The 24,500-nt window shown below is 42.2% G+C and overlaps 2 protein-coding genes and 1 non-coding gene across 5 annotated transcripts in view; all 3 read right to left on the reverse strand.

The window, feature by feature from the left end:
• Positions 1 to 24,500, reverse strand: part of LOC122209070 (vomeronasal type-1 receptor 4-like) — a 105,900-nt gene that overhangs the window by 11,442 nt on the left and 69,958 nt on the right. The window contains exons 5-6 of one of the 3 annotated variants that reach the window (XR_006197436.1): positions 11,419 to 11,646; positions 8,963 to 9,040 (exon numbers count right to left, since the gene is read on the reverse strand). The exons of 1 other annotated variant lie outside the window; for it this stretch is intronic. The gene's annotated coding sequence lies outside the window, so the exon portion shown is untranslated. The remainder of the gene's footprint in view (positions 1 to 8,962; positions 9,041 to 11,418; positions 11,647 to 24,500) is intronic. One more of the 3 variants, XR_006197435.1, reaches the window with a different exon arrangement.
• On the reverse strand, positions 5,400 to 6,797 carry LOC122209086 (vomeronasal type-1 receptor 4-like). The gene has a single exon (XM_042920710.1). It carries the CDS (start codon positions 6,684 to 6,686, stop codon positions 5,742 to 5,744), a length of 945 nt encoding a protein of 314 aa, XP_042776644.1. The 5' UTR covers positions 6,687 to 6,797; the 3' UTR covers positions 5,400 to 5,741.
• Positions 16,754 to 16,861, reverse strand: LOC122209284. Its single transcript, XR_006197550.1, has one exon. It is a non-coding gene; the product is annotated as a U6 spliceosomal RNA (small nuclear RNA).

A 24,500-nucleotide genomic window follows, 5' to 3' on the forward strand; every position in this document is an offset into this window, starting at 1 on the left:
TGTGTTTAACCACTACACTGATGCCGTTTTACTCAGAATTCTATCATAGTTATGTTTTCGTTAATAAAATGTAATCATTTTTTCAAAGCTCTAAATGAATTATTTTCTTCCCCCTATCAGATCAAGTCTATCCTGTCTCATTATAGTACTTCAACACAAACACTAACAATACATCTTCAGGCTGTCAAGGCTGAAAAGCATCTGCAACAATTTTCTTCCCTGATGGAATCAAAGAACATAAAACTTTATGAATATATACTCATAATTTACTTGAGTTACTCCCTCCACCCTCTGCCTCTTGGATATTTATGTGGCTATGATGAAAACAGCACAGCAGTGCAACCTTAGACTCCAAACATTTGAAGTGCAATTCATCAGTGTGCACCTGATGTTTCCATATGCCCTTGTTTGTGCCTACACGAGACTCACGACTCGTACTGGCCTTGATTTACATGAAGCTATATATATATATATATATATATATATATACACACACACACACACACATATATATATGTATGTGTATATATATATGTATGTGTATATATATATATATGTATATACACACACACACACACACACATACATATATATCTGTATAGGGATAATAGATAATACACACACACACACACACACACACACAATCTCTACACCCAACATGGGGCTCAAACTCAAAACAACCTGAAATCAAGGGTCACATGCTCTACTGACTGAGCCAGCCAGGCTCAGCCCTGGGGCAAAATATATTAAGCATGTAAGAAGTGTCAGGAAATAAAAGAAAATTTCAGGAGTAGAGATATGATATGCGCAAAGTTTCCCCCCAACTGCTACTTGGAGCTTTCACTGGAGTAATTTGGAAAGCTCACTGATCATGAGTTTCCCCTTAAGAATGAACATATACACTTGAAGATACATTAGTCTTGCTTTGTTTGTAGGCCAACTAGGAATTTCACATATCGATCCCCTTGAAAATAGTTAATTTGCACTTTTAGATATTCCACAGACATGGGATGAACCCCTATCTGAAATTTAGTCTTGGGTATCAAGACTGATAACGCTAATCACCAAAAGGATGTGAAGATGTTTAAAGCACAGTGAGACTTTCTGGGGAGAGCAGGACAGGTTTCCAAATTTGCCACAAAAATGGCTTGAGAGACAAGAGGAGACTCACTTCAGGTTTCTATGGAGTTTATACTAGACGGTGGGTCCTGCGTGTGGTTTAACCTTTTGTGGGCACCAAAGGAGCACCTGGGCTTCTAAATTTGGCCACTTGTAGAGTAGACGGGAAGAGGGAGATACATTGAATATGTGCAGTAAGTAAATGTGTGTGTGTGTGTGTGTGTATCAATTATACCTCAAGCTGTACCAAAAACAGGGAAGGCAACTGAGAGAGGGCTGAGGCTTAAAAGCTGTCTGTCCATGGTCAAATACCAAAAACCAAAAAGCAAAAAACTGGAGTGAGATTAGAATACAACACAGAATGTTTACTCTCAAACCTGATTGCTTGGTTAGGAGAGACCCATTTTCTTCATACTAATAATAACTTCTTATGCATCCTTTCCTGCTACACACATAGGACCCTTTACCCAGTATAACTGCTGAAAGTGAAATACTGAAATACTGTTTAGATAAATTGCCTGAGTCGCTTTTACACTAGTTTGATCATTAATGTGTGCAAGTATTTATCAGACGGTTAATATGATTCAATAATCTTACCAGAAGAGTTTTTCAAAGGTTATAAAAATCTCAATTTGTGATTATACTATTAAGCATTATATGAGTCTTTCAACTCTGGTAAAATTCCTTTTTATTTAGAAATTTTTCCTTAACCCATTTTATATATATTTAGTTTACATGTTTTCTCTGTGTTACTACATTGAAAATTTTGAAAAAATGCATGAGTTAAAGATTCTTTTAAGAGGTGTGTAACACGATAATGTATCCAGGACAATAAGAGATACAAAGTAAGTGCTTTATAGATATGAAGATTAAGAGTTCTTTTAATTTTTCTTAACGTTTATTTTTTTTTTGAGACAGAGGGAGACAGAGCATGAACGGGGGAGGGTCAGAGAGAGGGAGACACAGAATCCGAAACAGGCTCCAGGCTCTGAGCTGTCAGCACAGAGCCCGATGCGGGGCTCGAACCCATGAACCGTGAGATCATGACCTGAGCCGAAGTCGGACGCTCAACCAACTGAGCCACCTAGGTGCCCCGAGTAGGAGTTCTTTTATACCTTTTAGTTCAGTGGAAGAAGTAGAACAGTATGAAATTGTGAACTAGAATCTAGTAAGGTGGAGCTAAGAGACCTGTTGATACCCTACAAAACTAATAACCAGGATTTGGAGAACACAATATGTTCATTTTACCTTATAATCATTTCCAATTCTTCTATTATTGCCATAAAACTAATCCTCTCTGTCCTACATTATTGCAATGGATACTGGAACTTATTTTTTTTATTTTTATTTTTTTAATTTATATCCATGTTAGCTAACATATAGTGCAATAATGATTTCAGGAGTAGAATCCAGTGATTCATCTCCTACATATAACACCCAGTGCTCATTCTAACAAGTGTCTTCCTCAATACCCCTTACCCATCTATAGCCCATCCCCCCCACCCACAACCCCTCCAGCAACCCTCTGGAACTTACATCTCAAGTCCTTATAGTATAGTGTCAGGATATCAGACTTTTTTCCCCTAAGTTCAACGTGAAGCTATTTGATGTTTTTACTTGATTGTTTCAATAACATATGTCCTACCATAAAATCCACTTTTTTGGGGGTGGGGGGTGGAGACTCGCATGTTTGAAGGAGGGGGCAGAGATAGATAGATAGATAGATAGAGAGAGAGAGAGAGAGAGAGAGAGAGAGAGAGAGAATCTTAAGCAGGCTCCACACCCAGCATGTAGCCCAAAGCAGGGCTTGATCTCACAATCATGAGATCATGATTTGAGCTCAAATCAAGAGTTGGATGCTTAACTGACTGAGCCACCCAGGCGCCCCCATGAAACCCACTCTTAAAATGTACAATTCAGTGGCAAGGATGTCTTTTCTCACCATTCTTGTTCAGCACTGTACTGGAAGTCCTAGATAATGCAGTAAGAAAAAGAAGTAGGACAGACATTATGAAGCAAGAAATAAAACTGTCTTATTTGCAGATCACACGGTCTATGTAGAAACTCCACAGAGTCAAAACGAAAAAACTTTTGGAACTAAGAAATGATTATAGCAAGACTGAAGGACACAAGGTTAATACAATGTGCTGTGTTATCCACCTAAATCCCATATGGTGCAATTCTAACCCACAGGGATGGTATGTGGAGGTGGTGCCCCTGGGAAGTCAATGACTGCGTTAGAGGGGAACCCTCATGAAGGAGATAAGTGACCTTATACAAGGGACCTCAGAGAGCTCTTAATCTCCACCATATGAGAATCCAACAAGAAAACAGTCTTTTGCAGCCAAGAATAGGGCCCTCACTTAGACACCTAATTAGCCATCACAGTGATCTTGGGCTTCCCAGCCTCTAGAACAGTGAGAAGCATCTGTTGCTTATGTACCATCTGGTCTATGTTGCTTTGTTATAACAGTTCAGACTAAGACAGTACACAAGTCAGCAATGAAGAAGTGGAATTTGCATTTAAAAACACAGTAACTTTACACTACCAGAAAAGGAAGTTATACTTAGGTATAAGTCTAACATAGTATGTACAGGATCTACAGGAAGAAAGCTAGGTAGCTGATAAACAAAATCAAAGAATTAAATAAATGGAGAGAGATTTCATGTACACGGACAGAAAGACTCAATAGGGTCAAAGTGTCATTCTTCCCAACTTGACTTACAGATTCAATGCAATCCCAAACTAAATAGCAAGTTATTTGGTGAATATCAACAAATTGATTCTAAAGTTTACATTGATAGTCAAAAGACACACAGTAGGAAACAAAATATTGAAGGAGCTGAACAAAGTCAGAGGACTAATATTACTTGATTTCAGGCTTACTATAAATATACAGTAATCAATGGGGTGCCTGGGTGGCTCAGACCTTTAAGCGCTCAACTTCGGCTCAGGTCATGATCTCACAGTTCAGGAGTCTGAGCCCTGCATCCGGCTCTGTGTTGACAGCTCAGAGCCTGGAGCCTGCTTTGGATTCTGTGTCTCCCCGTCTCTCTGCCCCTACCCCGGCTTGTGCTCTGTCTCCCTCAAAAAATAAACAAACATTAAATTTTTTAAAAAATATACAGTAATCAAGACACACAAACAGATCAAAGGAACATAATGGAGAGCTCAAAAATGGACCCATACAAACATGGTCAACTGATCTTTGACAAAGAAGCAAAAGCAATACAATGGAGAAAAGGTAGTCTTTTCAACAGATGTGTTGGAGCAAATGGACATCAATGTACAAAAAAAAATTCATCTAGACACAAACCTTATTCCTTTCACAAAATTCAACTCATAATTAATCATAGATGTAAATGTGAAATGTGTAACTATAAAATTCTTAGAAGATGACACAGGAAAAAATCTAGAGGACCTAGGTTTCATCACTTTTTTGATACAATACCAAAGGCACAATCCACAGAGGTAATAATAATTTGGATTTCATTAAAATTAGTAACTTCTGTTGTGCAAAAAACATGGTCAAGAGAATGAGAAAAAAGCCACAGACTGGGGTAAAGTACTCGCAAAGCACATTTCTAAAAGGTCTGGTATTGGAATACACAAAGAACACTCTCAAAGCCCAATAAGAATGCAAAAAACATCATTTAAAAATGGGAAAAAGACAGCAATAAACACCCTCATCAAAGAAGATACACTGGATGGAAAATGAAGCATATGAAAATACACTCCGCATCTTATGTCATTAGACAACTGAAAAGAGAAACAATGAGTTACCACCACACATCTAATACAATGGCCAAAATCCAAAATCCTGACACCAGTGGATGCTAGTAAAGATGCCGAACAACAAATACCATCATTCACTGCTTGTGGGAAGATTATAGCCACTTTGGAAGGCAGTTTAATGTTTTCTTACAAAACTAAACATACTCTTATCACATTCTAGCAATCACATTCCTTGGTATTTATACAAATGAGCTGAAAACTTATTTCCATGTAAAAACCCGGCACATGAATGTTTATAGAACTTCTGCTTAACTGTCCAAACTTGGAAGTAACCAAGTAGGTGAATGGTTAAAAAAAAAAAAAAAAAAAAAAAAAAAGCTGTGATATATCTAGACAATGGCACATTATTCATCACTAAAAATAAATGGACTATCAAGCCAGGAAAAGACATGGGAGAACCTTAAAAGCACCTTGCCAAATGAAAGAATCCAATCTGCAAAGGCTACATATTGCATTGTTTTAACTACACGATATTCTGGAGAAGGCAATAGTATGGACATGTAAAACATATGGCCAGGCAAAACTATGGCCAGGCAAAACATTTCCCCATGTAAACCAGTTGGTCAACCACTCTATGAATCTGACACAGGAGCTAGGACCCAGTCTATTAAATTTTGTGTAAACACCATTTGATTAAGTTTATGAGGTCAAGCTGCTTTATTCACCTCCGCTACAGAAATGCAGGTTCCTAGTTCAACCAGCTGAAGAAAGCCCAGTGCGCATTAGTGTGTAATGTAGAAAGACATGGCATTTCTCCTTTACTTCCTGAACTCAGTTTTTGATGGTGATGCATCAAGAACTAAATATGGTGCAAAAAACATTCACTTCACATATTTCTGATAAGATTAGGAAATGTTATATTTGTTATCCATGCAAAGCAGAGTCTGGATATAACAGAATTCCGGCCCATAAGCAGAAAGGGGCAGACAGTTGGAAAACACACAGAAATCATGGCAGCGGTGTTCACCAGCCACCAGCTGGAATTACAAAGAAGAGCAACACAAACATGAAAGACGGAAGAGAGGAAGTAGAAAGACACAAAGGTGCTCACGAGGACGAGGATGCTCTGGGTGGCTCTGGACTCAGCAGAGGATCTGGGGGTGACATTAGTGCTGTGAATGTGCTGGACCCGCTGCTTGTGTCTGTGCAGGAGGAAGACCATGGAGCTGCTGGCCCCGATTGTGAGACCACACAAGGAAGCTTCAGGAAATACTATCAACACTGCATATACGGAAACTGTGACTGTCTCGTGATCTACAGCAAGACAGTAGCCCAAATCTCCTTTCTTTGTGAAGTTTTTCATGCTCCTGTTGCTAAACACATATAACAGAGGAAAAACTAAATTTACAAACATGAACTGGATCCAACAGAGGGAAATGGAGAAGCCAATGTACTTTGGGGCTTTGACTTTAAACTCCTTCAAACAGGAGTTCATGGGGCTGATCATAATGGTCTGGAACACAGTCAAGAGGCAGGTGCTGCCAACGGACATTCCCCTGCCCACCCTCTGAACACAGAAAAGAAGTTTGCATCCAAACTCATTGAAAAAATGTTTCAACCCAAAAGATGCCACAGTGTGGGGGACTCCTTTGGAGACAATGACCAAGGAGTTGGCTATCGTCAGGTGCCTGAGAATCAAATGGGTGGACCTCACCCTGCACTCAGTGTGGTAAAGGAACAGGTAATGGTAGAGAAGAGAGAAATTGCCCACAATTCCAACTACAGTCTGTGACAAGAAGATTATTCCCACTATCAAATCCCTGTAGGACATTCTGTCATTCAACACCCTTACTTTTAAATTATGGCAACAATCATTCTTCTGAGCAAAAAGGCTCACTGAAGATTTCTGACACCAAAAGGGACTTTCATTATGTGCTTCTGTTTGATGGCCAAGACTTCATGAGATGGGAATAATAGATGTCTGGTATATTTCACTGAAAAGTCAGCATGAAAGATGACGTGGTTAGCCTGGGGGAAGCAATGACAAGTGACGGCAAAGGGAATGAATGCAAATACAACATTTTCAGAAAAAGCTAAAATTCACTAGCTGTACCTGAGGATGGAGGGACCCTCAATCACTCCCCATGTCATAAAACAGATAAACTCTCAATGGATTGCTCATCTGAATTTTAAAGAAAAATAGTGTACTTTTTTTTTTTTTTAGAAAACCAAACAAGATATTTCTATGGTCTTAGAATAAGAAAATACTTACTTTAAAGAAGATATTTCTTAAATAGCACAGAACACATTAATCATATGGGTGAAATGACAAAATTAAGGGTAGTTCTCATCAAAACACACACACACACACACACACACACACACACACACACACACCCAGACAGATATAACCTGTAACCAGCACAAAGAACTACTACAAACCACACAACAAAATAAATAGGCAAAGCATTCCAACAGAAATTTTAAAAAGAAGTTATTCAGTGGATAATACATATGTAAAAGTATTTAAAGATTTTTAAATGTTTACTCATTTTTGAGAGAGAGAGAGAGAACATGCAGGGGAAGGGCAGAGAGAGAGAAGGAGACACAGAATCCAAGGCAGGCTCCAGGCTCTGAGCTGTCAGCACAGAGCCCAACACAAGGCTCAAACTCACAAGCCGTGAGATCACGACCTGAGCCGAAGTCAGATGCTCAACCAACTGAGCCACGCAGGCACCCCGTGTGTAGAAATATTTAATATCCTTAGTAAACAGGAAAATCAAAATATAACCACTACCTAAATATAATGCCAAACAGCACTGAAAAATATAAACTGGAAATGACAGAAATAACGAGGCTCTGGCAAAGATATAGATTAATGAAGAATCTCAGATACTGCTGGCAGGTGTTAAAACTGGTACACACATTTGGAAAATGATGCGGTATCCACTTTAGCTGTCCAAATACAACCCTGTGTCCCAACAATTCTACTCCTGCAAATGCATGTAACAGAAATCTGTGCATTTATCATCAGAAAGACCAATCACAGGGTTTATATGCCAGCACTACTCATTACTCATAACAGCCCCAAACTAAAAACTACCCACCAGCTCATTAACAGAATGAATCAATTAACTGACTCATATTTACACAATGGTGTCCTATACCATGAATGGGGGGAGTAATATACAGCAATACAGATAAATTCACAACATCAGATAGAATGGGGAAAAAATGACAATATGAAAGAGATCATGCCCTATGTTCCATTTATGTAAAGTACAAAACAGGCAAAGTGAACTACTCTCTTAAATGTTAGAGCAGATATAAACCTATGTCCTAAGATTCCACTCCCATAAATCCATGCAAAAGAATTATATTCTTGGAGGGAGTGACAGGTACAAGAGGGTTTCTGAAGAGCTACAGCATTCTTTTCTTGATCTAGGTGTTGTGTACAGAGGTGTGTTCAGTCATGAATTCCACTGACCTCTGTGCTTACAACCTGTGTAGTGTCTGTCATTTTTGAAAATGCCTAACACACACACACAAATCTGTGAGTGGCTGCCAAAGGCTGTCCTGTGATCGTGTGTGACCTGCTGATGGAGTCCATGCGGAAGAAACTTACAGATCTACAGGTCCAGATCTGAGCCCACATGAAGCCTCGGGGAACAGTAACAATATTGAGTCTGCAAATGTGTCACAAAATTCAGTAGAGCAGAATCCTAAATTTCTGTTCTCTGTGATGGGTTTGTTGCCCCATTTGGAAATCCTACAGGAAAGGGATATTTACCAGCATATAAAGAAACCAGGGGCGCCTGGGTGGCTCAGCTGGTTGAGTGTCCGACTTCAGCTCAGGTCATGATCTCACAGTTTATGGGTTCGAGCCCTGTATCGGCCTCTGTGCTGACAGCTCAGAGCCTGGAGCTCACTTTGGATTCTGTGTCTCCCTCTCTCTACCCCTCCCCAACTCGTGCTCTGTTTCTAAAAAATGAATAAACCTTAAAAAAATTACAGAAAAAAAAAGAAAGAAAAAAAAAAAAAAGAAACCAGCAGAGGAAAATGGAAACCCCCAAATCCTGGGGAGGCTGTACTTTAATTTCCACCCACCTGGAGGTCCTGGGGCTGCTTGTGATGGCTGGAGACACAGAAGGAGCAGCTGGTGCCAATGGACACACCCTGCCAGCTCTGTGAGGACAGAAAACAAATCTACATTCAAAAGTCACTGAAGAGGGGCGCCTGGGTGGCTCAGTCGGTTGGGCATCCGACTTCAGCTCAGGTCATGATCTTGTGGTCCGTGAGTTCGAGCCCCGCGTCGGGCTCTGTGCTAACAGCTCAGAGCCTGGAGCCTGCTTCTGATTCTGTGTCTCCCTCTCTCTGGCCCTCCCCTGCTCACACTCTGTCTCACTCTCTCTCTCAAAAATAAATAAATATTAAAAAAAAAAGTCACTGAAGAAATCCTTCACCTAAAGGCTGCCATTGGCTTGGGGACACCTATAAAAGGCATGACCAAGAAAAAACTGTAACCAGATGTTTTAGAACCAAATCTGTGCAGCACAACCTGCATCTTATATAACAAAATGAGAGATGAGAGCAGTGAAGAGAAAATGCCCAGGATTCCAACAAGTCTCAGATAAGGAGACCACTCCTATTGTCAAAAATCTAGGGCCAGTTGCCAGTGACTGGTATTTGTCTTCAGACTCAGAGGATCCTGCACCAGATCATGTCGTGTGGACTAGATTGATCATATCAACTGAAATCCAATATGCTCTCTGAGATACATTTCTTCAATTTAGTTTTGTTAAGGGGCTTCCAAGAATGGAATGAATAACTCTTACATGGCACTTAAAACGCGCAAGTCACTGCTGTACAGCCGTAAATATGAATCATTTTTAAAATTTTCCTCACTGCATGACAGAGGCACTGCAAAGAAAAGAAGAACTCAGAGACAGAGAAGTTAAGGGACGTATCTAAATTCACACACTGGTCAGGGGCCGAATGGAGACTGGAACATGGCAGGCTGGAGCCAACAGTGCCCGAAACTCTGTGCTCCATGGACAATCCAGGTCAGCTGTATCTTCCAATAAGACCTGTATTTAGTTTTGAAAAACACTTTTCCATTTCATTTCATGCTACTTTTCTTCTCCTTGACAAACCTGCTCATAAAGTTTCCATATTCTTTAATAATTTATTCTCTAGGCTAATCCTACAAGAAACTTTGCAAGGTCTTAGCTGGGTTTGGTGAATGAAGGGTTTGCTCAATGTGAGTTCAGCAGAAAGACTCATTGGCTGTCATTCCAGGAAGGAAAACACAGTGGACTCAATCCAATAAACCATCTGACAATATTACCCTGTTCCCAGAGCTGTGAAGCAAAAAAATATATATGATATGTAATTAAACAGTGTGAGGTAGAAACTAAGTTATTAGTAATTTTCGTTCAAATGATTAAGCATTAAATCCCACAATAAGCGAAACTATTGGATATTAGGCAACATATGTGAAAGACAAAAGACAGAAGAGAATATCTGGGAATACAGAATCTTGTGTATCGTTTATGTTGAAATCATAAGGAAATGAGTTGTGAGCTTGGGGATGATGTCAGAATATTATTAAACCACAGATAATAAGACAAGATACATGTACTCATGACAGCTGTTTTCTGGAACCCATAATTATAGTTACCATTTCCTTAAATGTTGCTTCTCTAACTTCAAGAAGTAAAGGAATCTTCCCATAGCCAGGAGGCCTCAGATGGTTTCAGTACAGGCACAATTACTATCTCCAGTAAGGGCATCATATACTTGAGTTACAAAAAAAGAAACTAACAAAAATTCTAGAAACTAATTCATATATACTATTTCTGTAGACAACTGGAAACTGTTAGAGGTCTAAAGGCATTGTAGGCACACCTCTACTGACACTGAAAACTCAACCTATGATTCCTGCAAAGTAATGTCAACAGCAGAGGGCTTTCATAACTACGGTCCTTACGCACCTTCAAAATGACCCTTCCTTGTCACTGGCATTTTCATCAGTAACAGTCTGCGGGAGGACTTCATTAAACGGCACCAGGAACCACCAGGCGTGGGTGTGGGTACAGGGTCCGGGGTCCTCACCTCTATCGACAAGCTCAGCTCACACCCAAGGAACTACTCCACCTCCCTCTTTAGCTCTTCCCCTGGTCTGTCCCGACCCTCAGGATCCCTTTCCAGACACGAACACTTACTCACACGTCCTTCCTTACAGGCGCTGCCTCTCAGTCTGACAGAGAAAGAACTCACTGGACTCGTCACGTTGAAGGATGGGGGCGCAGCGTGAAGGTCACAGCAGCCAGTACGTGTGAGGGAGGGAGGCAGCCAGACCAGAGATAAGGCTTTGTGATCTGTGACCTCACCTCCCATCAGAACTGCAATTATCATTTCACACGTGGTGGCAATGACAGCACAGCCTTCGATAGCTGACAATACTTCTGAAAAACTTTCTCCCAGGACTAATTACCAAATCCAATTACAAGTTTGTGAGTATCTCCGAAGAGACTGTTGTCTGCTTTAGGAGGGGCTCTTACTTTTCATGATCCCTGATGGCACAGAGGGGCTCACAGGGAAGGAGCAGTAAATACTGATGTCAGACAACTAAGGGACTGGCAGCGAGTGTGTGTGTCTCACAGGCATCCCCGATTCCCTCAGAAGTTCTTCCACCAAAAATCTAGAGCATTCTTAGTCTTCTGTCTTCTAAGCTGCATCATTATTTGAGAATTGAGGAAATACACGGAATCAGAATCCAGCAAGAATATCTAAAGAGATATAAAAGAGAACATGCCACCAATTCATATTAGAAAACATGGGTGAGTCCCATGTTTTTTGAGTAAAAAGAAGAAATCATGGGACTCATTTTTTCAAGTTTATTTTATTTTGAGAGAGAGAGAGAGACAGACAGACAGACAGAGGGTGGGAGGGGCAGAGAGAGAGGGAGAGAAAGGGACTGCCAAGCAGGCTCCACACTGCCAGCACAGAGGCAGACATGGGGCCTGCACCCATGAACCTGACCTGAGCTGAAACCAAGAGTTGGATGCTCCACCGACTGAGTCATCAGGTGTCCCAGGTCTCATATTTATAACTAAATACAAATTATACTGAGATTTGCGATATGCAAATATTATCAAAACGACATAATAATAATATTGACCCTGGCAATCAAAGGAAGTCTAAAAATCTACCCCTCTAAGAAAAACAGATGTTTATCAAAGTGACCCTCAGAAATACAGGTACCGGGATTCCATGATTTCACAAGCAGGTTCTACCACCGTTCTATCAGAGAAGTCAATGCTGCTCTCTGTTAATTCAACAGCACTGAGCTCTTACCAGAGGTCTCTACACCTCTCTTCTATTAAGGGAGTACTTGGGGCTCATGCTTTTCATGAGGGAGCACTTAGGGCTCATGCAACTAACAAAGACACAAAATTTACGAGCCAAAAGTCACTTCTACGGATTTACCGACAGACAAATACACAGTCTCAACAAGGTCCACTGTCCATTCCCCCGTGAGGGTTCTTCATCCATGTGGAAAGGTGGGGAACCACAGTCCACCTACTTCTGCAGCACACCTACTTCTGATATCAAGTGGAAGGAAGCTTGGGGTTCCCCAAACTACGCTTAGCTGACAGAATTCCCCCTAAGGACGCCCAGACTCACTGAGAGCTGTTGCACTCACTGTTATAGTTTGTTACAGGGAAAGGATACAGGTGACTATCAAACAGGGAAGAAATGCTCGGGGCAAAGTTCAGTGAAAGTACCAAATGGAAAGCTCCAGGGTCCTCTCTCTGGGAAGTGATGGATGGGTTGCTCTCCGAGCACTGAAACCTGACAATATTCAGAGCGTACGGCCACCAGGGACGCTCACTCAAGCCTACGTGCGCACACTTTCTCCTGGAGCTCGGCCACATACCGTCAGGGTGGCCGGCGTTTAGCCTCCTGTTCTTGCACCGTCTGGTGGACACCTTCAGTGTCCAGCGTCTTCTCCATGGACCGAGGCCCCATCATAAATCCCACTGTGAGACCGTCTCACGGTCCCACCCCAGACAAAGAAAATATATGAGCAAGACATTCCAAGGGGTGAAGATCCCCTCCCAGGAGGTGAGGGCGAAGCCGAACCACCATTTTGGTGATATTAAATGTTCACTGTATCCCCTACTCCCCAATTTCCCAGTGCAGGAATAGAGCCAGATGGCTGCCAGCCCATTCTGCAAGCACACGGGCTCACACACAGGCACATTTACACACTCAGGCACACACACACGCATACACTATGCACACTCATCGACTCAAACACATGGAAAAAACACACTTGCATACAGTTTTTCTCATTCTGGCATATTTAGTCTCAGGCCCACAGACACTCATGTGCACAGAGACTACATACACATTCACACTCATATTCACACACACAATGCACACCCTCACACCACTGGCCTACTCACTTTCACAAAGCCCCTCACACAATTACCAGGTGTATGCTCCTCAAAAACATGTTTGTATAAATATGTTTATCAAAGACGTGTCCAAGTCTGAAAATGCAAGAATGGGGCCCCATGTCTGCCCCTGCATGCCTCCAACTGCAGACCCCACCAGGACGTCTTAAGTGACCAGCATTTCAATAGTTCTGTGAGCTCTGGTTGTGGAAATGCAGGGCGTGCTGAGGGGCAGTTCATGAGGGTGTAACAGCAGCATAAGAAGGGCTGGGGGAGAAGAGCGCAAAGATATAAAACAGGGGTGATGCACACAGCACGGTGACGTGGGTGGGGGTTTACTCCGCTAAAGCTGCCATGACAAAATATCCAAGGCTGGTGGTGTGAACCACAGAAACCTATTTCCTCAGAGTTCCCCAAGCCACAAACCCAAGACAGAGGTGTCAGCAGGGTTGGCTTCTTCTGAGGCCTCTCTCCTTGGCTTCCAGCCGGCCCCCATCTCCGTGTGCTCACATGGCCTTGTTCTGCCCATGCGCATCTGCTTCCCTGGGGTCTGTGTGTCCGGAGGTCCTTCTTGTAAGGACACCAGTCACACTGTACTATTTCCACTTTAATAGCCTCACTTAACCTCATTATCTCTTTGAAGCCCCCACCTCCAAGTTCAAGGGATTACAGCGTCAACATAAGAATTCAGGTGCACACAATTCCGTTCCTAACAAGAGTACACAAAGTGAGAGGTGAGTGAGGACAGAATAAAAGGCACACAGGGGTTAAAGGGTGCAGTATGTTTCAAGAGCACTGCACGACTTAAGGGCACGAGGGGACAGAGTGTGTGAGATGTTCAGGGTGTAACACACATCAGTCTGGGGGTATGACAGTCCTAAGAATAAAGTGGAATTGGTGGAGAGGGCATAATCAGCAAAAGTGAGCAAAGGGCGGGGCTGGGTAAAGGCCCCGACAATTCATGAGCACATGGGGCTAAAGAAACACACGGTAGGAAGGGAACATTTTGTGGGATGAAAGCCATTTGATGGGGGACACAAACCACTGTGACTCTTGCAGCGATGAAAGGCAGAACTCTTTTTTTCAATATATGAAATTTATTGTCAACCTGGTTTCCATACAACACCCAGTGCTCATCCCAAAAGGTGCCCTCCTCAATACCCATCACCCACCCTCCCCACCCTCCCACCCCCCATCAACCCTCAGTTTGTTCTCAGTTTTTAAGAGTCTCTTATGCTTTGGCTCTCCCCCACTCTAACCTCTTTTTTTTTTTTTTCCTTCCCCTCCCCCATGGGTTTCTGTTAAGTTTCTCAGGATCCACATAAGAGTGAACACATATGGTATCTGTCTTTCTCTGTATGGCTTATTTCACTTAGCACCACACTCTCCAGTTCCATCCATGTTGCTACAAAAGGCCGTATTTCATTCTTTCTCATTGCCACGTAGTACTCCATTGTGTATATAAACCACATCTTCTTTATCCATTCATCAGTTGATGGACATTTAGGCTCTTTCCATACTTTGGCTATTGTTGAGAGTGCAAAAGGCAGAACTCTTTTATGACCAGCAGCTGCACAGGGTCGAAGGCTGCCAGGTGGGGCCACGCTACGGGATGCCCATGGGGACAGGGTGACAAGCTAAAGCTGGAAGAGCAGCTTATGTGAGGAAGCGGAATGAAGTGAGCTACTTTTCAAGGCTTCCCAGTAGACTGGCTCATTGGCTAATATCACAAGATCCAGAGCAGAAAGGCTGTCCCTGGTTGTCTAGTACCTGCCACAGGGTGGTCACAGCTGCTGCAAAGTGGCCAGAATGTGTGAGAGCCCAGTGACAGAAGGGACTGAGACATGGACGTGGTCAGCTGCTCAGCTGGGGGAAGTGACTGCCCTGTAGCTGGAACCTGGTAATAGGGTCAAGAGAGTATAAAAGACACACACACACAAATATGACACACTGTATTAATGAAGTACGAATACACTGGATGTGGTTAGTGGCCCAAGACAGAGACAGAGGGTGGAAAGGGAGCTGAAACCTTTGTGGGGAGATAATGGTCTCAAGGACACAAAACGGGTGTGGGTGATGAAGTCAGCTGGGAAGAGAAGGGGAATGAAAAGATTAAGGGACTCAGGAAGGGCGCCTGGTTGGCTCAGTCAGTTAAGCATCAGACTTCAGCCTCAGGTCATGATCTCGCTGTCCGTGAGTTCCAGCCCCACGTTGGGCTCTGTGCTGATGCCTCAGAGCCTGGAGCCGCCTGCTTTGGATTCTGTGTCTCCCTCTCTCTACCCCTCTCCCTCCCTCCCTCTCTCTCTTCCTCAAAAATAAACACTAAAAAATTGTTTTAAAGGGACTCAGGAAAAGGGGTAATGTTGGGGTGTGTATGGGGTACACAGGGAGCGGACAGCACCCAAGAACTTAGGGCGAAGATGGGCCATGGAGGATATGGGCACTGGGCTGCAGTCATTGGCTTCTGCCCCGGATGAAATTCAATACAGGTCAACAGGGATGGACGATGTGCAGGTGGTGATAGGACAGAGGTCCCTGGAATAGTGCAGGGGATAGACACGAGAAATGGAATTAAAAATGGGTGCACAATAGAGCTGGGGAAGGAAGTCTTGAAGGTTCAGGTGGAAGTGTGTGGGAGCACGCACAGGCCCAGGGGTTGGAAGGACAGGCTAAAGTACTGGGATGGAGAAGGACCTGTAGGGGGGGAGGGGTAGAGGACAAGAGGCTATAGTGGTAGAAAGATGGGCAGTATGGAAATTGTGGGCGTGGAGGTCACAAGGGCAGGTGGGAAATTACATGCATTCGCTGCATTCCTTTACAACCTCATTGACAAGGGACTCCGTTTCTCATGGACCTGTTGGTATAGGGACCTACGCAAAATTTCCCTGTAAAACCGTTAACGCACAGTAGGACCACAGGTAGGATGCTGTGTGAACACTCCACCATGTCAGTCTCATCACTGAAATCCAGTTCTTAGAGGGAACGACCACGAGAGACTGTTGGGACTGCCTGTTTCCAGCTCCTGAGCACTCAGCGTTGGAAATGGTTGCCGTGCTCGGTCCCTTCCTAATACTCATGTCTGCTACAACTTTTCTGACTCAAGACGACGTGATCAAAGACTCTTTCCGTATTGTATTTCTAAACTGACATACATGCTTTACATATGAAATGAATCTAACGAAGGACAATGGAAAAATATTAAGCACTTTGTTCCTTGCATGAAATCATCCCATGTGTAATCACCGGGATCACACAGAGGTAAGAAGAGCTCCACACGCAGGTGATATACCCTTGGTTATCTTGCATCACATGGCAAAAGAGACTTTGCAGAGGTAATTATGGTTCATAATCATCCAACTTTATTTTATTTCCTTTAGTCAGGTCTTTATTCAAAATTAATTGTCCACAATGATTTGACGTTTAAGGAATAAACAAATAGATGGAATGCTTCACGAATGTGCATGCCATTCTGTGCATGGGGTCCGTGCTAATCTTTTCTGAGTCACCCCCATTTTAGTATATGTGTTGCCAAAGCAAGCACTATAATCACTGGACTTTATTTTTTTTTTAACGTTTATTTATTTTTGAGACAGAGAGAGACAGAGCATGAATGGGGGAGGGTCAGAGAGAGAGAGGGAGACACAAAATCTGAAACAGGCTCCAGGCTCTGCACTGTCAGCACAGAGCCCGACGCAGGACTTGAACTCACGGACCACGAGATCACGACCTGAGCCGAAGTCGGACGCTCAACTGACTGAGCCACCCAGGCGCTCCAATCACTGCACTTTAAATGAGGTGGACTATCCTGGATCATCTATGTGGATCCAAAAAATCATATGGACCTTCAAGAACAAAAGCAGTCAAGAGACAGAGACGGGGAAAGAGAGGGAGAACGGGGAGGGAGGCAGCATGCTGATTCTGGCTTTCAAGGTGGAGGGGCTACATGTAAATCATTTTTATTATTTTTTTACTTATTTTCATTTTAGTTCTTTTTAATTTTAGAGAGAGAAAGGGGACACACACACACACAGAGAGAGAGAGAGAGAGAGAGAGAGAGAGAGAGAGAATCCTAAGCAGGATCCACACTCAACGTGGAGCCCAACACAGGGCTTGATCCCAGGACGTTCAACTGGCTAAGCAACACAGGCACCCTGGAAATCATTTTTAAAAATGATTTCTGGAAAAAAATAAATTCTGCTAACATAAATCACCCTCAAAGAAACTTAACCCCAGGGGCACCTGGGTGGCCCCATCAGTTAAGCATCCAATACTTGATTTCAGCTCAGATCATGATGTCAAGCATCAGGATCTGATCTGACATTTTGGAGCCTGCTTAGAACTCTCTTGCTCCCTCTGTCTCTGTCCCTTCCCCACTCGAGTATGTGATCTCTCGATCTCTCTCTCTCTCTCTCTCAAAATAAAGGAACACTGAAAAAAAAAAAAAAAAAAGAAGAAGAAGAAATTTAACCCCAGAGGCTCCAGTTAACAGCCTGGCTCTTGATCTTATGACCTGCTGACAATGTAAGAAAATAAACGGGTGTTGCTCAAAGCTGCTAAATTCAAAACAGAAATCTACTATACATATATAATAGTAAAATACATTCTCGGGAATTACCCCACAACTTATAGTATTTCGATCTCTGGGTGTAACATTTCTTTTTCAGATTTATGCTTATTCTCCCTTTATGTAATTTCAGAGTACACTGGGTAGAGTCTGAAATTGCATAAATGTGAGACATATGCACACACCATAGTATTCTCTTCTGGTTCAATGTTTCATGTATATCATCACACTGGACTTACTTTCCAATCAAACTGCTCCTCAACCAGGGCTCTAGGAAGCAGTTATTATGCGCCAATACAAACAGATTTATCACGTTACTTGAAAAACCACAATTTATTCTACAAGGAGTATTACCGAATCATCTTTTTTGGAGCTTTGTTGTACACAATTTTAAAAAGTTCAGTGTCCACTACAGCACACATCGTGACATGGGGGCAGTTGGTCACACTGATTTCTGCACATATGGATTATCCCGCGGTTTGGGGACAGGGGATTGCTTCACCACCATGACTGCACCTTCTCACTGTGGGTCCACAATTCATAAACTGCTCCTGCAAATGCCTGGAAAATGTCATATCCCAGCAAGTAGGGTATGTGGATGCCCCCACCTTTCATTGAATGGTTAGTTTTCTTTCTGAAAAATTTAGATCTACAAAAATTCGATCTACTATTCTTGAGATTCAACAAACATTACTATTTCATCACATGTTCTTCTTCACTTGACTGAGATTTTGCAGGGTGAAGTAAGAATTATTTCATGAATATCTTGACACTCTGCCTCTAATATCTGAACATCTGATCCCTAAGGTCAAGGTTATTTTATCTATCCCCAACAAACTGCCACAATTAACAAATTCACACTGCTGTTATACCATCATTTAATACAGGAGCCATATACATATTTCCCCCAGTGATACAATGAATAAATATGAGAATACAATGAATGAATGAATCTCAGAAATCTGGGATTCAGTCACGGTACAAATACTACATTTGGTGTTTTGACTTTCTCAGTTCTTAAATATAGATCAGTTACCACTTTTCTGTCTTCAGTGATTCTGACAGTTTTGAAGAATGCACACCCATTGATTGTGGAATGTCCTTAAGTGTGGATTTCTCTGATTGTGTGCCTCAACTTCAGCCTCAGGTACAACACTGGAGTGGAACTTCTACACACAGAGGACAGTGGGAGCTTCAGAGGCCATCACCTCAGAGGCAAAGGCTAGGAGGATTTTCTATTACTGCTGATTAAGTTTGACTATGTAGTTATAACACCATCTACAAGACCTGATCATTTCATTTTTTTAATTTTTTAATGCTTATTTTTGAGAGAGAGAGAGACAGAGTGCGAGTGGGGGAAGGGCAGAGAGGGAGGGAGACGCAGGGTCCGAAGCAGTCTGCAGGCTGTGAGCTGTCAGCACTATGCCGGATGTGGGGCTTGAACTCCTAAATTGTGAGATCACAACCTGAGCTGAAGTCAGATGCTTAGCTGAATGAGCCATCCAGACGCCCCCAGACCTGATCATTTTAGCGGTGCTTTTTCCCTGTTCATTAAGTAATTGCTTGAACAACTTACCTTTTCGTCTAAATATTTTAGCATCAACTGATTTTTTCTGTCTGAATTAATTATCAGATAATGGTTGCAAGTCAGTCATTCTAACATCTTTTATATGTGCATTAATTAGCATTTCTGTGTAAAGAAAGGCTTTCCTTTTACCTTTCCCCATTGTTGTTATTACAATAGATTCAAGAATTCCTTCCCATTTGCACTCGTATATTAATATACATTTTTCCAGGCTCAAATTATTCCACATTTGTCCACTGAGATGTTCTTTACCATGGCTACATCCCATCAGGCTTTGTTTGTTATCATTGAGATAAAACATACAGAATGTAAATGCACCATGATTTGAGAGGGCACCCTTTGCAGAATTTCACACATTCGCAATGTTGTGTAACCATCGCCACTACCTACTTCATCCTCCTGCAGGGAAACCTAGCACCCATTAAGGAGTACAGCTGACCCCTGAATAACTCTGGTCTGAAGTGTGTGGGTCCTCTTATGCGTGGAATTTTTACACAAGAGTATTGCACATGTATTTTCCCTTAGGATTTTTCTAATACCATTTTCTTTTGCCTAGCTTACTGTATCATAAGAATATACTATATAATGTATACAATATACAATATGCATTAACCGGTTGTTTATTATCTGTAACACTTCTGGTCAACACTAGGCATTAGGAATTAAATATTTGGGGAATCAAAACTTACATGCAGATTGTGACTGCACAAGGGATGGGCACCCCGACTTGCACTACAGGCAGCTGTAATTTCTATTTCCTCCTGCCCCCATAATCTAGCATATACTGCATTTCTTTACTTTCTGAATCAACAACACATTGAACACTCACCTCATACTCTCCCTTCCTTAGCCCGTATTAAGTCACTTTTTCAAAGAGTCCTCTAATTTCTTTAAATAAAGACATATTTAAAAAAACCATCTTGGGAGAGAATCCAAAGTAGCGGAGAAGTAGGGAAACCCGAAGTTCCTTCGACCCTCAAACACATCAGTGTTGAGACCAAAGGACTTTGAATTCCAAGAGTCCGGCTGCAGAGTGACAGAGACATCTCCAGGGGCCCATGGGGACAACCTGCCGAGCCATAGGTGCACGATTGTGAACTGGGAGAGAGAAAAAGGGTGGCATGGGCACAAAGGGGAGGATCCCCTTCTGCGAAGAGACAAAGGGAAGAGAAAGAGAGGCTGTGAAAGGGTAGGATTGTATTTGGACAAGAGAAAAACCACAGACTGGGAATCAAAAAAAAAAAAAAAAACAACCAAAAACCCCAGAAAAGGATCCAATCTCTAACTGCAGGGCTTCCTCCGGACTGGGGCCGGCTGCCTGGATCACACACCTGGGGAGGAGGGCAGCCAGCCCCCGCGATGGGTTAACCAGTTCAGAGGCACAGTCTGCAGTGGGAGAAAGCGATCCCCTCCCTAGAGTGTTGTGGGAAGAAGGCATAGAGCCGCTCAAAGGACAAAGACTGCCTGCGCCCACCAGCCAGAGGCCATGTATCTGCAGCGCAGAGTGGCAATTCTCCAGAACTGGGGTACACGGAGCGGGACCCCTTAAGACATCGGGGTCTGAATGCCAGTCAAGTGCCAGGCAGGAGTGGGAGTCGGTGGAGCAGGACAAACCGCCTCATTCGCGCCGCCTCACAGTAAGGACGGTCTGAACAGGGTGCTTTGGGACACCCGGTCCGTGGAGGAGGCACTGGGTGCCGCCATTTTTCTCCCCCTCACCAACAAGGAGGGGCCTCAGGGAAGGGACAGCGGACCCACCGTGGCGGCAGGACCCGCCCACGCCAAGCCACGCCCCTCCGCATCTGGTAACTGGGCATCTACTGGAGCCGGACTGACGGGGCCCAACCAGACAGCCCCTCCTCCAGACTCGCGCTGCCACCATTTCCAAGGCACCCAGTGGTTTTGCATTTTCTGATTTAATTCTTGGGCAATTCTTATTATACACACACACACACACACACACACATATATATATATATATATATATATATATATATATATATATATGTATACATATATACGTATATATGCACGTATATATGTATATGTATACGTACATATATGTACACATATACATTTTTTTCCCCTTCCTTTTCTCCTTCTTATTTCATCCCTTCTCTAGTCTGGTTATTCTGGTTGTTGGTTTGTTTAAGCAGACATATTTAATCCATTCTCTTTACACCTGTTCTATACCTCCTTTATTTCTCTCTCTCTCTCTCTCTCTCTCTCTCTCTCTCTGGATTAAGCCATATAATTTCTCTGCCCAGTCAATTTCCTTTTCGTTTTCCCCATCCCTGTCATTTCTCTCTTTGCACGGTATAAGGCCTCTTCTACCACCACCACCCCCCTTGTTTTTCCTTCAAAAAATTGTTTTACCCAAGGTTACTTCAATGAACAAATCAAAGCACACCTGGTGGAGGGTCCACAACATCACAAGTAGGGAGATAAGGCAACCACAGTCACAACAACAGGGAGCAAGTAACACTCTCCAAAAAAAACACCTCCTGAAGGGCCAGGCCCTGGACAGTGTACGACCTGTTTTCAATACAGTAGTGCTTGCAGGTGCAGGACACATAACAAGCTTTTAAAGCACATAAGGAACAGAAAACTAGCCAAATGAAGAAACAGAAGAATTCTCCTCAAAAGAAATTCCAGGAAGAAATGACAGCTGAAGAACTGCTCAAAGCTAGATATAAACAATATATCTGATCAAGAATTTAGAATAATAGTCATAAGATTAATCGCTGGGCTTGAAAGAAGCATAAAATACAGCAGAGAATCTACTACTGCAGAGATTAAGGAACTAAAAAATCGTCATGATGGGGCATCTGGGAGATTCAGTTGGTTAAGTGTCCAATTCGGCCTAGGTCATGATCTCCCTGTTCCCAAGTTTGAGCTCCGCATTGGGCTCTGTGCTGACAGCTCAGAGCCTGGAGCCTGTTTCAGATTCTAGTCTCCCTCTCTCTCTCTCTCTCTCTCTGCCTCTCCCCCATTCATGCTCTGTCTCTATCTCTCAAAAATAAATATTTAAAAATTCAAAAAAATAAAAAATAGTCATGATTAATTAAGAAATGTTGTAAATGAGGTGAAAAATAAACTAGATATGGTGACAGCAAGGAATGAAGAGACAGAGGGGCGAATAAGTGAAATAGAAGATAAGCTTATAGAAAAAGATGAGGCTGTGAAAAAGAGATTAAAAAAAATTCTAGACCACGAGGAGAGAATTAGAGATCTAAGTGATTCAATGAAATGTAATAATACCTATACCATAGGAGTTCCAGAAGAAGAAGAAGAGACAGAAAGGAGCAGAAGGTTTACTGGAATAAATCATAGCTGAGAACTTCTCCAATCTGGGGAAGGAAACAAACATTGAAGTCCAGGAGGCACAGAGAACTCCCTTCAGACATAACAGGAATCGATCTTCTCCATGACATATCATAGTGAAACTGGCAAAATACAAAGATAAGGAGAGAATTCTGAAAGGAGCTAGGGACAAATGGGCCTTAACCTACAAGGGTAGATACATAAGGGTAGTAGCAAACCTATCTACTGAAACTTGGCAGACCAGAAGGGAGTGGCAGGAAATATTCAGTGTATTGAATACAAAAAATATGCAGTCAAGAATCCTTTATTCAGCAAGGCTGTCATTCAGAATAAAATGAGAGTTAAAGGCCTTCCCAGACAAATACTGAAGGAGTTCATGACCACTAAACCAGCCCTGTAAGAGATCCTAAGGGGGCCTCTGTGAGTGGAACACTGCAAAGACCATAAAGAACAGAGACATCACTACAACCATGAAACCTACAGGTAACACAATGACACTAAATCCATATCTTTCAATAAGAATGCTGAATGTAAATAGACTAAACGCTCCAATCAAAAGACACAGGGTATCAGAATCAATAAAAAAAAAAAACAAAAACAAGATCCATCTATTTGCTGTCTACAAGAGATCCATTTTAGAACTGAGGACACCTTCAGATTGAAAATGAGGGGATAGAGAACCATCTATCATTCTACTGGAAGTCAAAAGGAAGCTGGAATAGTCATACTTGTATCAGACACATTTACTTAGATTTTAAACTAAAGGCTGTAACAATAGATGAAGAAGGGCATCATATCATAATTACGGGGCCTATCAATCAAGAGCTAACAATTATAAATGTTTATGCACCTAATTCGGCAGTACCCAAACATATAAAACAATCACAAACATAAGCAATCTTATTGATAAGAATACAGTAATTGCAGGTGACTTAATACTCCACTTGCGGCAATGGACAGATCATCTAGGCAGAAAGTCAATAAGGAAACAATGGCCCTGAATGATACACTGGACCAGATGGACTTGACAGATATATTCAGAACTGTTCATCCAAAAGCAGCAGAATACACATTCCTCTCAAGTGCACATGGAACATTTTCCAAGACAGATCACATACTGGATCATAAAATATCCCTCAATAAATATAAAAGAATTGAGGTCATACCATGCATTTTCAGATCACAATGCTATGACACTTGAAATCAACCACAGGAAAAAGTTTGGAAAACCTCCAAATGCATGGAGGTTAAAGAACATTCTACTGAAGAATGAATGAGTCAACCAGGCAATTAAAGAAGAAATGAAAAAATATACAGAAATGAAAATGAACACAACAGTCCAAACCCTCTGGGATGCAGCAAAGGCAGTCCTGGGAGGAAAATACACTGCAATCCAGGCCTATCTCAAGAAACAAGAAAAATCCCAAATACAAAATTTAACAACACACCTAAAGGAACTAGAAGCAGAACAGCTAAGAAACCCCAAGGCCAGCAGAAGAAGAGAAATAATAAAGATTAGAGCAGAAATAAACAATATAGAACCCAAAACAACAGAACAGATCAATGAAACTAAGAGCAGGCTTTTTGAAAAAACAAACTTGATAGACCCCTAGCCAGACTTCTCAAAAAGAAAAGAGACAGGACCGAAATAGATAAAACCATGAATGACATTGGACTTATCACAACCAACTCCTCAGAAATACAAGC

Source organism: Panthera leo, chromosome E2, assembly GCF_018350215.1.
Source record: "Panthera leo isolate Ple1 chromosome E2, P.leo_Ple1_pat1.1, whole genome shotgun sequence".
Taxonomy (NCBI): domain Eukaryota; kingdom Metazoa; phylum Chordata; class Mammalia; order Carnivora; family Felidae; genus Panthera; species Panthera leo.